Here is a 15,936-nt window from a genome sequence, read left to right as displayed (position 1 = left end):
ATCCAGGATCATGTTCTTCTTGGGTAAAATATGTCGTGCTATGTTTTATAAGTACTGGAAGCAAACTTAACAGTCATGTTCAGTGTTGAATGCAGTAAACATGTTCTTAAATCATTGTGCCAGAGCTTTAAATCTTATTCTGCAGATCTGCATGGCATATTAGTAGAATTATGTTCTGATCTCATCTGTGTTTGTGTGTTGTACAGGTGATTGTAAGTCATCTATGGGCTGTTCATCAGGGCGCAACAGCTCTGGAGGAAGCAGTAGTTCAGATGAAACCATAAAGAACATTCTGGAGCAGGCCCGTCGAGAGATGAAGGCGCAGCAGCAGGCCCTGCTGGAGATGGAGGCGTGCGGCCGGGCATCCACCAGCAAACGTCTCGCCTTGCAAGATCCCACAAAGGGTCAGCCACCCCCAACACCGCCTTTTATCAAACAGGAAGAGGGCGTGTCCGTGCCAGCATGCGTGTCCAATCCTTCAAGCAGCCCTCATACCCCTCTGAGCGTACTGTCACCTGCCGCCTTCGTCCAGAACATCATTCGTAAAGTGAAGTCGGAGATTGGCGAGGCTGGCACGTATTTCGACCAGCACTGGTCTGCGGAGCGTGGTGTGGTCATGATGGGAGCGGGCGTCACTTCTCGCCCTTTCACCTCTGTGTCTCCCTCGCTCTCCTCTTCCTCTTCTACGGGTCACTCATCGATGCCCCGTCCATGGCCGCGAATGGAGAATGGAGACTGTCCCGCCAACGGCGAGGAAGCATCAGCTCCGGAGGACGAACCCGTGTTGGCGCGGCCGGTGGAGATTAAAGTGGAACCGGACGCGTCCGTGAGTGGAGAGGCTCCGTGTGGAGGAGGGCGAGTGTCGCTTTACCCCACCTACATCCCTCGGACCCTAAAACCCACGGTACCCCCGCTGACCCCGGAGCAGTATGAGATGTACATGTACCGCGAGGTGGACACCATCGAGTTGACACGGCAGGTGAAGGAGAAACTGGCCAAGAACGGGATCTGTCAGAGGATCTTTGGAGAGAAGGTGGGATATGTGGAATTGTCTGTTTTTCAAAAACAGCACAGCTGGAGAGATTGTTGGCATGTCAAGAGTCAACATCAAAGGAAACTGCATTGTTTTTTCTCAAATATCTGGTACAGATTGGACCTTGTTGTCTGTGTGTAAACAGTAGAGATTGGATTTTTCACATTTCAGATCACTTCAAATAGGGGATGGGAATCATAAGGAATCTATTGATAAAAAACAAAACAAAATGGCATGTTTAATTTATTTATTTATTTTTATATGAACAACCAGTCAGTAACTGGACTGCCTGATTTGAAGTCTCGCAACAAAGAGCTGGCTCAAAAGAGTCATTCGTTCGGGAACCGCACTCGTCACCCTTTTGTGCTGTAGATTCAAAAGAACTGGCTTATAAGAATAATTCGTTCGGGAATCGGACTACACTAGTTGTGCTTTGTGTCTCGCACTGTAGATTCAAAAGAATCTGCTCATAAGAGTCATTTGTTCGGGAATCGTACTACACGGGTAGCACTGTATGTTTTTTGATTCACTAAAAAGAACCAGTTCATAAGAGACATTTGTTGTAGATTCAAAAGACCCGGTTTATTAGAGTCATTTGTTTGGGAATCGGACTACGCGGGTAGCACTGTATGTTTTTTGATTCACTAAAAAGAACCAGTTCATAAGAGTCATTTGTTCGGGAATCGGACTACGCTGGTAGTGCTGTATGTTTCATGTTGTAGATTCAAAAGACCCAGTTTAAAGAGTCATTTGTTTGGGAATCGGACTACGCGGGTAGCACTGTATGTTATTTGATTCACTAAAAAGAACCAGCTCATAATAGTCATTTATTCGTGAGTCAGACTGCTCTGGTCCCGCTGTGTGTTTCGTGCTGTAGATTCAAAAGAACCAGCTCATAAGAGTCATTCGTTCGGGAATCGAAATACACTGGTCCAGCTTTGTCTCTCACACTTTAGATTCAAAAGAACCGGCTCATAAGAGTCATTCATTAGGGAGTCGGACTACACAGGAAGTGCTGTTGATTCAATAGAACCAGCTTATAACAGTCATTCATTTGGGAATCGGACGACATTGGTCATGCTGTGAGTTTCACACAATTGATTCAAAAGAACCGGCTCATTAGAGTCATTCGTTAGGGAGTCGGACTACACAGGAAGCGCTGTGGATTCAATAGAACCGGCTTATAAGAGTCATCAGTTTGCGAATCGGTCAACACTGGTCATGCTGTGAGTTTCACACAATAGATTCAAATGAACTGGCTCATAAGAGTCATTGATTCGGGAATCAGTCGACACTGGTACCGCTGTGTGCCTTGCGCTGTAGATTCAAAAGAACCGGCTCATTAGAGTCATTCGCACAGTGTTCATGCTGAAGCAGGAAACACTGTCAGAATATATAAAACAGTTAAGTACATTTCCCCCCATTTCTTCTTCTTCATACATCCACTAAAAACCACCTTGACCCCATTTGTTTAAAAGACCTAAATGGCTAAGAAAAGTGAAGTTAGTTCTGAGAAAAGCTTGAGCTGCATTTGATTGCAGATGCCACTTGCTTTTACATTCAGACATGTTTAAGTGTGACCAAAGTGTCCACATACTTTTTGGTCCACTTTATATAAGTTAAAAGCATGCAATTTCCTGAAATACAAAGCAGTTTGAAGTTTATACGGGCAGAGGTTGCCCTTGAATAGTGTGATGTTCTTTGCTGCCATCTTGTGGTGGCAGCTGGAATGATTCAAATTGGAACTCTATTGTGTAATAAAAGGAAATATGTGTATTTATAATAACTTGAAATGTGTTTTTAGGTCAGGCAACTTTTTTGCGTCTCATTACCTGTGTCGTCTTCTCTCTTTCTTTTCTGTAGGTGTTGGGTTTGTCTCAGGGCAGTGTGAGTGACATGTTGTCCAGGCCGAAACCCTGGAGTAAACTCACTCAGAAGGGAAGAGAACCGTTTATACGTATGCAGCTTTGGCTAGTGGACCAGCTCGGTCAGGGACTCAACCAGCTGCCCAGCCACAACCACAACCAAGGTTAGTCATGATTACTCATCCTAAGAAAAACATGTAACCAAGCACAACCAAACACAAACACTCAAACCCACTCAAAGCCAGTTTCAGAGTAATTTCTCTGTAAGCTTCAGCATTCTGTAGTTGCAAAGCCACTGATGAAGTTTGCGTAGACTCTGTACAGTTTGGTTTAGTTTTTTTTCTCGCCCATGTATTTTTATTTGTATTTTCCATCTTTATTTCAGTTAGCGAAAATGTAGTTTTCGTTTTATTCTTTTTAACGATAATACCACTGATTAAGGGTTGGTCGAGGGACATTTTATGGTTAATGTTGGAGATGGTTGAATCTCATGAAACATATCCGGCTCATATTTCACACCAAAATCAAAAGAAATTTTCAGACAGTTAAACCTTTTTGCATTGTGACATTAATTTCATCCAAATTAAGCACATTTCTCCCGTAATGCATGCAAAAATAGAAATTCTTTCGATTTCTTACCCTGTCCTCATACAGCTCAGGCAATGACTGATACCAGGTTTTGTTTCAATAGGCCAGAACAGATACAATAGTATTAAACACATCCTTTAGTTCTTGTCCTCTGATATCATCACTGGCATTTGTTTCTCAGATAAGAGTCCTGTGACGACCCACTCATCACCCTCTCCTCCTCCGAGTCCTGAAGACGGACCCAACATGAACATGGAGCCCGTCAGTTTGGCTCTGGAGAGCAGTAAAGAGAACCAGCAGCCGCAGCATGTGGAACCTCACCAAGGAAAGACCAGCGCCGGCCTGATCGTCCCCCAACAACCCCACACACCACTGGGGATACAGGAACTGGTGGCCATGTCACCCGAACTGGACACATACGCCATCACCAAGAGAGTGAAGGAAGTTCTGACAGACAATAACTTAGGTGAGAAGCAATCATTTACAGGACAATATAAACAAAACAACTGTATCAATCCTCAGTAGAGCTGTTTAGCTTGTAGTTCTGAAAGCCAGAAGACAATTAGCTTTTTCTCAGGAGTTCCCAATGGGTTTTATAATGGCAGTTTTGAATTTTTACTAGTAAAATAAAGTCTGTTTTTAACATGACTTATTATACCGATCATACATTATTATATATATTATGGGATTTGATTTAATTCTTAGGGTAAGAGGTAATGCACTCAACATTGAGAATTTGTATTCAAAATGATGTATTTTAAATAAATGGGTAAGACAGTTTGTTTTAAATGGTTAGAAAAAAAAATATGCTCTCATAAGGTTAAAAATGCCCCTGAAAATCAAATCCAGGGGGCAGATATTTGCCCCTTACTGTAAAAGTTATTTTCTGACTTTGTATATGTATGTGTGCAGGTCAGCGACTGTTTGGAGAGAGCATTCTGGGATTGACCCAGGGTTCAGTGTCTGACCTGTTGTCCAGACCGAAGCCCTGGCACAAACTCAGTCTGAAGGGCCGAGAGCCGTTCGTCCGTATGCAGCTTTGGCTCAACGATCCGCACAATGTGGACAAACTGAGAGACGTCAAGAAAATGGAGAAGAAAGGTACGAAATAGTGTGCAGTCATCATTGCGCTCTATTGATGGTGACAAACAACATTTAACAAACGAAACCACCATTAAACATCTCTGTTGCTCTTCCATTCTTTTTCAGCCTATCTGAAGAGACGTTACGGTCTGTTGAGTCCCGGATCAGACAGTGATTCGTTCGGTGCTCATTCAGACTGCATCAGTCCAGGTCTGACGGCGCTGGAGCTCTGCCCGTTCAGTCAAGCAAAGAAACCCAGAGTGGTGCTGGCCACGGAGGAGAAGGAGGCGCTGAGGAAGGCGTATCTTCAGGAGCCTTACCCTTCACAACACACCATAGAGATGCTGGCCGCACAACTCAACCTCAAAACCAACACTGTCATTAACTGGTTCCACAACTACAGGTCACAATCGGCTCTCTTCTGTTTATTACTGTTAACTAACTTTTACTACTTTTACCTCGTAAAAGTCCTGATGAAAAAAGGGTAAATATGTTGCTAAACGTTAGACAAAGCCTTAGTGAGCCTTAAATGAAAGTTTGGTACCACCTGGTGGGTATTGGAGGAATTGAAATAATTTAACACTAACAACATCATTGCATGTTCAGAATAGCACACTTCCTAGAATTCTTGAAAGATAGTAGTATGCAGAATGTGTGCTGCGCACAGTGTGCAAATTTTCTGTAGGAATGGATTGTTTTTTTTTTTTTATTAATCTTTTTTTGTATTGCACAATTACTTACTAGACATCCTGAGACACAACTACCAAGATAAACATAATATTATAGTTTTTAATATCTTCTTCTTCTTGACTTATTATTTAATCGGACTGCCAAAATTGACGATGTCTACTTAAAACGGATTAAAAATGTAAAATGACCATTCACTTCTGAGATAATTTGATGCAACTAGCAGATGTAAACATGCAATTTAGTGAAGTCATATGACAACAATGCAGCATACTGTGGTTTAAAACATTTAATTAATGCATAGTGTCTCACATACTGGACAACTTTATAAAAAAAACATTATTATTAATGCAAAATAACCGTATTTCTAAAATGATAACCTGGATGCCATATACTAGTGGAAACATGCAACGTAGTGAGATCATGTGACAACAGTAGCATACTACAGTTTGAAAGGTTTATCGTGTCATACTGCATAATGTTTCACACACTGGACATTAAAGATAGAAAATGCAAAATGATCATATTTATTCCTGAGATGATAACTGGATGCCACATACTAACGTAAACATGCAACGTAGTGAGATCATAACACACAAAATTCTACGGTTTAAAATGTTTACATACTGCATAGAGTTTCACATACTGGACATTTTGATTAAAAATTGGATTAAAAATGAAAAAAAAAAAGTATTTTTGAGATGATAAATGGATGCCACTTAATGATGTAAGCATGTAATACAGCGAGGTCATGTGACAACAATAGCATACTACTGTTTGAAATGTTTACATGCTGCATAGTTTCACACACTGTACATTTTTATCAAAAATTTAATTAAAAATGCAAAAATAATCATATTTATTCCTGAGATGATAACTGGATGCCACTGATATAAACATGCAACGTAGTGAGATCATGTGACAACAGTAGCATACTACAGTTTGAAATGTTTATCATGTCATATTGCATAATGTTTCACACACTGGACATTAAAAAAAAAAGTTTTTTTTTATTTTTTTTTTTTATAAAAAATGCAAAATAATCATATTTATTCCTGAGATGATAATTGGATGCCACTCACTAATGTAAACATGCAATGTAGTGAGGTCATGTGACAACAATGCAGTATACTTCAGCTTGAAACATTAACATGCTGCATAAAGTTTCACAAACTGTACATTTGTATCAAACATTTGATTAAAATGCAAAATAATAATATTTATTCCTGAGAATTAAACATGCAATGCAGTGAGATCACATGGCAAAAATTTAGCATATTACTTGAATACATACAATTGAGACTTTCATTGTTGCATACGGTTTAAAAATTAGTATGCATACTGAGCAGTACTATTTTTCACAACTTGTCTTCTAATCATTGTCCTGTAAACGGGTTAAAACATTATGCATTGCATACTGTTGCACATACTATAAAAAAAATAGTATGTCAGATACAAGTCAAGTCATTTTTATTTGTATAGCGCCTTTCACAACACACATCGTTTCAAAGCAGCTTTACAGAAGATCATGCATTAACAGAAAATGAAACTGTAATATCTATAAAGTCTTAGAGTCATCATTGTGTAGTTTGATTAATAGTTATGTAATAATTAAATAATAATTGTATTTAGAACCCCAGTGAGCAAGCTGAAGTCGACTGTGTCAAGGAACACAAAACTCCATAAGATGTTGGTTAATGGAGAAAAATAACCTTGGGAGAAACCAGACTCACTCTGACTAACATCATGAATATAATGCCAATATTAGTTATTTGTGTGCAGTGCAGGTCATGGTTTAAGATTAGTAAACTAAGTAAGTGTTAAGGTAAAAAAAAAAAAAAGATACAGCACATACTGCTAGAGTTTCATTCCAAGTACAGCCATTTACACAGCTTGTTCTTTATTGTAAACAGGTCCCGTATGCGGCGAGAGGTCCTGATGGAGGGTCTCCAAGACAACGACACTGATGCTGAGCACAACAGCTACTCCCCCCTCGCGTCTCGCAGCCCCGTCTCTGACCGTGAAGACAGGAAGCAGCCCTCGGCTGTCCGCATCCACCCCCTCAGCGTCGGCTCCCGACGGTTCGCAGTCAAACAGGAAGTGAACGAGCCGGATGAAGACGAGGAGTTCCGACTGAGGCAGGCCAAGTGCTTCTCTGTTGGCGTCCAGTTATCGCAGCTTAAAAGTGACCCCGATTTGAACCTACAACGTCCCCTGAGTGTCCGGGACGAGGAACCGGGACGTAGTCAGGGTCTTGGATCTGCCGAGGTCCCACAGAGGAACGAAGAGCTGGAGAAGTCGCCTGAGGATCCCGTTAGTTTCAAAGCATCGTCCGAACCTTCTCGCAGCAGCCTGGAGGTGTCGCTCAACTCGCCATCTGCCGCGTCGTCCCCAGGACTCATGATGTCCGTGTCCCCCGTCCCGTCATCTTCTGCCCCCATTTCTCCATCACCACCCAACGCACTGGCCAACCCCAACCATCAACCCAACCACAACGTCGAGTCGCTCAATGGCAAACTCAACAAAAGCACTCAGAAGCGCAACGAAAAAATGGCTAACCTCAACAACATCATCCATCGTCTGGAACGAGCCGCGAACCGAGAGGAAACGCTCGAGTGGGAGTTCTAGAGGTTTACGAACATGCGTGGCAGACGTACACTTTTCACTCTGTGAGAGAAACGACCCGGAAAGGGTCTTGAAGATCGTCTTAAAGAACTTCATCGGGGAACTCGGAAACGATATTGTCGCACTCTGATGAAAAAAAAAAATCCCTGTCGGAATTTTACGAAAGCAAAAAAACTAATATTTATAAATGTGTTTTAGGTATTTTGATAAACCTAACTTTGAAATCTGTGTAACAGCACTAGCTGGGATTCGTTTTAAACCGCGAAGGAGAGATGAAAAACTTTGCCGCTACGGTGTCATGAAATGCACACTGACGTCATGTAGATTGCCACTGGGTGAGATTATAAAAAATTAAAGACCTCTGTCTTAAGCCATCAAAAAGCACTACTTATTTAAAAAATAATAAGAGACAATGACCAAATTTGCTAATTTTTGAATAGCAATTTTTCAACTTTTGTCTGTAAGACGGGACAGCAAATTCAAGTGACATGTGACAGCTTCATATTGTCCGAGGGATAGTCCTAAAAGACTCTAAATAGTGAACAGTATGTGTTTAGTTTCTTTGTGACGTTTGGAATCTTTTGTTATACAAGCGTACAACGTGTGATGATGTGTGTGTTGTAGAAATCGTCTGCAATAGCCTTCTCTTAACAAGATGTAGCATGGAACATCATTTACCCTCGATTTCCTCTCTAGCTAGTAACCTGTGATATACTTGAGCGATACTATAAAAAGAGAAAAACGGCAAAAAACATGAAAAAGAAATGTAAAAAAAAAAAAAAAGTCCAACGGTAGATTATTTTTCATTCATTTAGTAAACATGTCATTTTTTGGGGGTTGGATACTTTGAGGTTTACACACCAGGGCTCGAGTGCACTTGGGAGTGAGAACAGTTTACACGTTGTCAACAATTCATCATACATTTACTTTACTGTCTCTACGAGCTGGTCTCTCTCTCATACGCACGGGCCAGTGTACTTCCACTGCCATTCTTAAGTTCCTGCCAAAAGGTTTGGATGTACAATACATGTGGAACAAGCAAGGGCGTAGATTTGGCTTGAACATTTGGGGGGGGGGGGGCGATTGTACTTGCTTGTTTTGATTATTGGGAGGGTTACCCCCCCCCCCCCCCCATCCCCTCTGGAATCTACGCCCCTGGGAACAAGCCTCAAAGACCATGGATGGAGAGACTGGTGGGGTGGGTTTTACACGGGGAATTGTTAGCATGCATATGTTTTAAACTGAACAGCGATGCAGTTTTTGGTCACGGGTGGCGAGAACAGAAGGGAAACTTGCTGTATGCTGTACATGTTTTATCATACTCATGTTCATCCAGTCCGTTTCCTCCTGCATGACATTGTGTCTCAACAAACATTCCATCGACTGTTAATGTACCTTTGACACAATATATAACATCTGATGGAATGACAAAGTCAATTCGAGGTGATGAATAGAAGCGGTTTGTTGGAAGAGAGTCACATGCTAAGGTTATGGTATATTTTGTTTTTCCGTGTGCCGTCTTCAAGTATACTCTTTTGACTGCACACTACGACTGCTTTGTGGTACTCTTTTTGCTAAGGCAACGACAGGTGCATGTGCAAACCACACGCAAAGACGCAGTACATTTGTTCCAGCCACGTGGACTGTTTGCGTCTTTGCGCATCGAAATTTGCGTCGCACACACTGTGTGCAAGACATACCGGCACACGGAAAACAATTGTATTTTGGCAATGCTCGGAATGGCATACTAGCATAGCGTACTGCATACATGGTGTTCTCCGCAGAGTGCTCTGGTTGTATAACGCACATTTGGCAAGTTTAGGTCATCCAGGTATTCCATGCATACAAAAAAAAAAATAATCACATGTCACTATGCTATTCTGAACATTGCCTTTATGTTGAGGTCATTTTTTTTTTTTTTTTTTCAAATTTTTAGCAGGGAGTTCAAAAATAAATGCACTTAAAATCAATTTATGACATACAAGACATCAGATAAGGATGTTTTGTGCAGTTTGATCATTTTTAATATCCCATGAGCACTTGTTCTCATTTGCTATATTCTTGTGATTTTGATACTTATTTTCAGAGGCTCTTTCTACTGTAGGAGCTTCACTGAAACTTTCCTTCAAAACAATAATAATGATAATACTGAATGATAATAATAATAAGGTAACACTTTACATAAGGTTGCATTTGTTAACATTAGTTAACTTCATTAGTTATCATGAACAAACAATAAACAATTGTTTTTAAGCACTTATTAATCTTGTTTTAAGTTCATTTTTAACACATAGTAATACATTTTTTAAATTAGAACTTGTATTTGTTATTATTAGTTAATGCACTAAGAACTAACATGAACTATATTTATAAATTACCATTAATAATGAATAATAAATGCTGATAAAAATAATTGTTATTTCATGATACCTAATGCATTTACTAATGTTAACGAATGGTACCTTATTTTAAATGTTACCAATAATAATAATAAAATCAAAAGTACATAGATGTAATAACATGTTTGTAGACAAAACACTGAACACATTGGAGGATAAAAGCAACACAGTGACCAAAGCAAAACAAATACTCTTTCCTAAACGAGGGGGCAGTTTGTTTTGTATTTGTTTGTAAACATTGAACCACGCGGTGTTTATTTGGCATCTAAAATGACATGACTCAAACCTCACATTATATTCAATCAGTCTGGTTCCACATTGGTGTGTTTTGCTGCTGTTGATTAAAATGTTTTTTATTTATATTTTAAAACACTGGCATTTTTTCCTACTGTATCATGTTTTGTACTCACTATTTACAGCTCCTCAGTACCACTTGAGAAAAATGCGTGCAGCACTTCGAATTTCAAAATTGTGAAGAATTGATGAAGGTACGGCTATTATTCTGAATTTGTTTTCTATGAGTCTTTGCCTTTTTGTCTTGTTGAGGTCTATTTAAAACTCTTGCACATGTCTTAATAGTACTGAGGACTGGATTTGAAAACATATGTATAGATATATAAATATTACACATTTACAGAAAAGGTTATATCTTATGTCCTGGACACTAGCGTGCTGGTATTTAAATAAGAGTGTACAGTTATATTAACCAAACACATTAAGCCAGGGGTGGTCTGGCAAGCTTGCCCATGTTCTAGAAACTTCTCTCAGGGTAGACTTGCTTCTCTAAGCTTTACAAACCTGTCAGGTCACACCACTGGTCAACGTTTACTGTTCAAAACTGTCATTTGCTTTGCTTTCCAACAATGTTCAAGTGCAAATGTATTGGATCATTTCAGTTGGCTGATATTGTGTTTTGTATATCTAATAAATCAGAAACAAAAGCACTATGTACCATTGTGCATACTTTTATTATGGTGTGTGACACAACTTATATTCAGCCCAAAAGTCTGAGTCCACGTTGAAAATCTTTTTTTTTTTTTTTTACCTGGAGATAAAGTTTTTAGGGCTGTGAAATATTTTATTATTATTATTATTTTTTTTTTCTTATTTATTTAAGATTGTACTAATCCAGTGTAAGCATATATGTGACATTGATCACTTGTAGTCCAATTCCCAAACAAATGACTCATATATGACGGTTCTTTTGAATCTACAGCTCGAAACACACAATGCAACCAGTGTAGTGCATTTCCAAACTAATGACTCTTAGGAGCCGGTTCTTTTGAATCTAAAGCGAGACCAGTAGAGTGTGGTTCCCAAACAAATGACTCTTATGAGCCGGTTCTTTTGAATCTACAGTAAAAGCGCGACCAGTGTAGTGCGTTTCCCAACAAATGACTCTTATAAGCCGGTTCTTTTGAATCCACAGCGAGAAACACAACCCAACCAGTGTAGTCCGATTCCCAAACGAATTACTCTTATGAGCAGGTTCTTTTTAATCTACAGTAAAAGCACGACCAGTGTAGTGCACTTCCCAAAATAATTACTCTTATGAACCAGTTCTTTTGAATCTAAAGCGTGAAACACACAGTGCGCCCAGTTTAGTCCAATTCCCGAATGAATGACAATTATGATTCAGTTCTTTTAAATCTACAGCACGCCCAGTGTAGTGCATTTCCCAAACAAATGACTCTTATGAGCCGGTTCTTTTGAATCCACAGCGAGAAACACAACCCAACCAGTGTAGTCCGATTCCCTAACAAATGACTCTTATGAGCCGGTTCTTTTTAATCTACAGTAAGAGCGTGACTTGTGTAGTGCGTTTCCCAAACAAATGACTCTTATGAGCTGGTTGTTTTGAATCTACAATGCGACTAGTGTAGTCTGTTTCCCAAACAAATGACTCTTATGAGCCAATTCTTTTGAATCTACAGTAAGAGCGCAACCGGTGTAGTGTGGTTCCCAAACAAATGACTCTTATGAGCTGGTTATTTTTAATCTACAGTAAGAGCGCAACCAGTGTAGTGCATTTCCCAAACAAATGACTCTTATGAGCCAATTCTTTTGAATCTACAGTAAGAGCACGACCAGTGTAGTGCGGTTCCCAAACAAATGACTCTTATGAGCCGGTTCTTTTGAATCCACAGCGAGAAACACAACCCAACCAGTGTAGTGCATTTCCCAAACAAATGACTCTTATGAGCCGGTTCTTTTGAATCTACACTAAGAGCGTGACCAGTGTAGTGCATTTCCCAAACAAATGACTCTTATGAGCCGGTTCTTTTGAATCTACACTAAGAGCGTGACCAGTGTAGTGCATTTCCCAAACAAATGACTCTTATGAGCCGGTTTTTTTTAATCTATAGTAAGAGCGTGACCAGTGTAGTCCGTTTCCCAAATAAATGACTCTTATGAGCCAATTCTTTTGAATCTACAGTAAGAGCGTGACCAGTGTAGTGCATTTCCCAAACAAATGACTCTTATGAGCCGGTTCTTTTGAATCTACAGTAAGAGCGTGACCAGTGTAATCTGATTCCCAAACAAATGACTCTTATGAGCCGGTTCTTTTGAATCTACAGTAAGAGCGTGACCAGTGTAATCTGATTCCCAAACAAATGACTCTTATGAGCCGGTTCTTTTGAATCTACAGTAAGAGCGTGACCAGTGTAATCTGATTCCCAAACAAATGACTCTTATGAGCCGGTTCTTTTGAATCTACAGTAAGAGCGTGACCAGTGTAATCTGATTCCCAAACAAATGACTCTTATGAGCCAGTTCTTTTGAATCTACAGTAAGAGCGTGACCAGTGTAGTCTGATTCCCAAACAAATGACTCTTATGAGCCGGTTCTTTTGAATCTACAGTAAGAGCGTGACCAGTGTAATCTGATTCCCATACAAATGACTCTTATGAGCCAGTTCTTTTGAATCTACAGTAAGAGCGTGACCAGTGTAGAGAGGTTCCCAAACAAATGACTCTTATGAGCCGGTTCTTTTTAATCTACAGTAGGAGCGTGACCAGTGCAGTGCATTTCCCAAACAAATGACTCTTATGAGCCGGTTCTTTTGAATCTACAGTAAGAGCGCGACCAGTGTAGTCTGATTCCCAAACAAATGACTCTTATGAGCCGGTTCTTTTGAATCTATAGTAAGAGCATGACCAGTGTAGTCCGTTTCCCAAACAAATGATTCTTATGAGCCAATTCTTTTGAATCTACAGTAAGAGCACGACCAGTGTAGTGCATTTCCCAAAACAAATGACTCTTATGAGCCGGTTATTTTTAATCTACAGTAAGAGTGTGTCCAGTGTAGTCTGATTCCCAAACAAAGGACTTATGAGCCGCTTCTTTTTAGTTCACTTGCACTGTAAGTGTCCAACTGTAACCACAATTTTTGTTCTCTTTTTCTTAATAAACAAAAGGAGGGGTTAACTATTTTCTGTACTAATCAACATTATGCAACAAATGCTGTTGATTGAGCTTGTTTTGAACCCGGAACATTTGTTTAAAGCAAAAGGTGGTCATACAAAATGCTGAGAAATGCATGTTAATTTTTCACTAAAATGTTATGCTGATGATATAATTGGGAACAATATTTTTGTAATAAATTAGAAAAACAAAACATTAGTATTTTCACTAGTGCTCTCAGACTTTTGGACCCCACTGTATAGGTAACTTACTGCATAGAACAGGTCCCCAACCACCAAAATTCTGAAAGAAACAAGTGACAGACATTCAATACAAATTACCTGAGCACATCTCCACCATTTATACACCAACAATAAGTCCTATATGTTAAACATTACACAATTCAATTTGATGGGATTTTATTATCAAATTGAAATGTGTAAATCTTAAAAAAATATATATATATATTTTGCAAGCCTATTTACTTTGCAAGGAAAGAGAGGTTGGTTGTTTGTTGTAATTTCTTCTTTCAAGAAATCAGCATTTAATACCTGAAGCTTTCATTGCCTGCAGGTTGTAAATGGACAGTACTGTATTTACTGAGTGTAGGGTCACAGAATGTTTTACCATTTAATAAAATTAAAGGTCACTAGTAACTTAGCCAACACAAAATGACTTAAACATTTCTGCTGCTGTAGTATGTTTAAATATGAACTATCCTGGAGCCCTCAAACACTGGATATTAGTTTATTTAAATGTTAAGGATTAAAAACGGAAAACTTGACTAATATCTGCTTATTATAATTTTTGTGTAAGTGTGTGTGTTTGGAGTTTGTATGTGAATGGGACTCTGGTGAATATGTGATTGAATACTAACACAAGCGAGAGGCAGGACTGTTTATTCTCTTTAATGCACTCTGTCAAAAGTTTTTCTTCCTTCCAGTTTCCTATAGCATTCTGGTATGTTTGCACACATTTCCCATGACCTTAATGTGGCAGAACACTTAAAGCTTTGGCTGTTAAAGAGAGGACAAATAAATGTAAAATGTCTTTTTATCACATATGTACCAAGTCATTACTGAATACAGTACAGCATTGTATAAACGTTATCACCTTTTGTGTTTTTTTACACTTCTTAAACTTTGTATTTCAAAACTGTCTTAAATTAGAATATTTGTAATGAATTCTATCCTCTAAAATTTCAATATTAGCACATTTGTGTAATAGCTCGTAGGTAAACAAGTGAACACAATAAACCACACTGGCAATTAGCCTGTATAAAGAAGATAAAGTTAAAATGTGTTGTCAGGATAAGGTTTTTTTTTTTTTTTTTTTCATAAAGTTTGGACTGGGGCAAGTTGTCACATTGACATTAGGGGAAATCGTATGACGTATTTTATATGTTTTAATGATATATAATTCTTTAATTATATTTTCTTTTAGCCAAAACAGTGGTTTAACTGCTTTCCCCCCAGAAAAGCCATTAAATAGCCTAAATAATACATTTAAATACAAATATGTTGTAAAAGATAGGTTTTTTTAATACTTCATATTTCAAAGATAGGTATTGAGTGTCATTAAAGAGCAGGTTCCCTTTGTGACATCTTACCCCATGTGGTGTGACAACATGCCCTACTATAGGGGTCAATGTGCGTGTCCTGGGCAATAATGATGAAGATGTCCAATAGATGTTGTTTAATTTTTTTTCAGGCTATACGTGTCAACACATAAATTGAATGTGAGAAATAAACCTACCCTGAGAAATATTAACTGTAGTAAAATGTCTCCCTACTGTTATTTTACTTTCACTTTCACTTTCAAGTCAATCTCATGAACAACCTTTTTTAATTGGTTTAATAATATTTGACATGTATAAACATTTCCTTTATGTAAAATTCCACATTTAAGTCTGTCAAGAATCATTTATATATATATATAAATTATTCAAACAACCGTTTACGTCACCCCGTTACGCCCGACCCCTCCCCCACTCCAATCGGCCTCTCCGTCGAACGTGCTGACGCACACTGCGCCGTGACGCCATGACGCCGGAGAGGCTATGACGACGACGGGTGTTCTGAAATATAGACATGCACTGGGTGGAGCATATATGAATATTCACGAGTTTCCTGTTTCGAAATAAAGGGACTCTGAAAATATTACTGCATGCACAATGTATACAATGTGTGAAAAGATGAACAGTTAAGCTTAACTTCGCTTGACGCTGAAACTCATAGTTTAGATGAATTGT

At 39.1% G+C, this 15,936-nt stretch overlaps 1 protein-coding gene across 1 annotated transcript in view; it reads left to right on the top strand.

Annotated features, from left to right (window-relative positions):
- Positions 1 to 8,934, top strand: part of LOC127414520 (homeobox protein cut-like 2) — a 200,703-nt gene extending 191,769 nt beyond the window's left edge. Inside the window, exons 17-22 of the mRNA XM_051652592.1 lie at positions 207 to 1,033; positions 2,897 to 3,062; positions 3,668 to 3,952; positions 4,399 to 4,587; positions 4,696 to 4,972; positions 7,170 to 8,934. Coding sequence (XP_051508552.1) covers positions 207 to 1,033; positions 2,897 to 3,062; positions 3,668 to 3,952; positions 4,399 to 4,587; positions 4,696 to 4,972; positions 7,170 to 7,884 — 2,459 coding nt within the window. The 3' untranslated portion in view covers positions 7,885 to 8,934. The remainder of the gene's footprint in view (positions 1 to 206; positions 1,034 to 2,896; positions 3,063 to 3,667; positions 3,953 to 4,398; positions 4,588 to 4,695; positions 4,973 to 7,169) is intronic.
- The last annotated feature ends 7,002 nt before the right edge of the window (positions 8,935 to 15,936 follow it).

The sequence above is a fragment of the Myxocyprinus asiaticus genome, chromosome 24 (assembly GCF_019703515.2).
Source record: "Myxocyprinus asiaticus isolate MX2 ecotype Aquarium Trade chromosome 24, UBuf_Myxa_2, whole genome shotgun sequence".
NCBI lineage: Eukaryota > Metazoa > Chordata > Actinopteri > Cypriniformes > Catostomidae > Myxocyprinus > Myxocyprinus asiaticus.
Note: the sequence above shows the minus strand (reverse complement) of the source record. Positions and strands in the feature narration are given on the sequence as shown.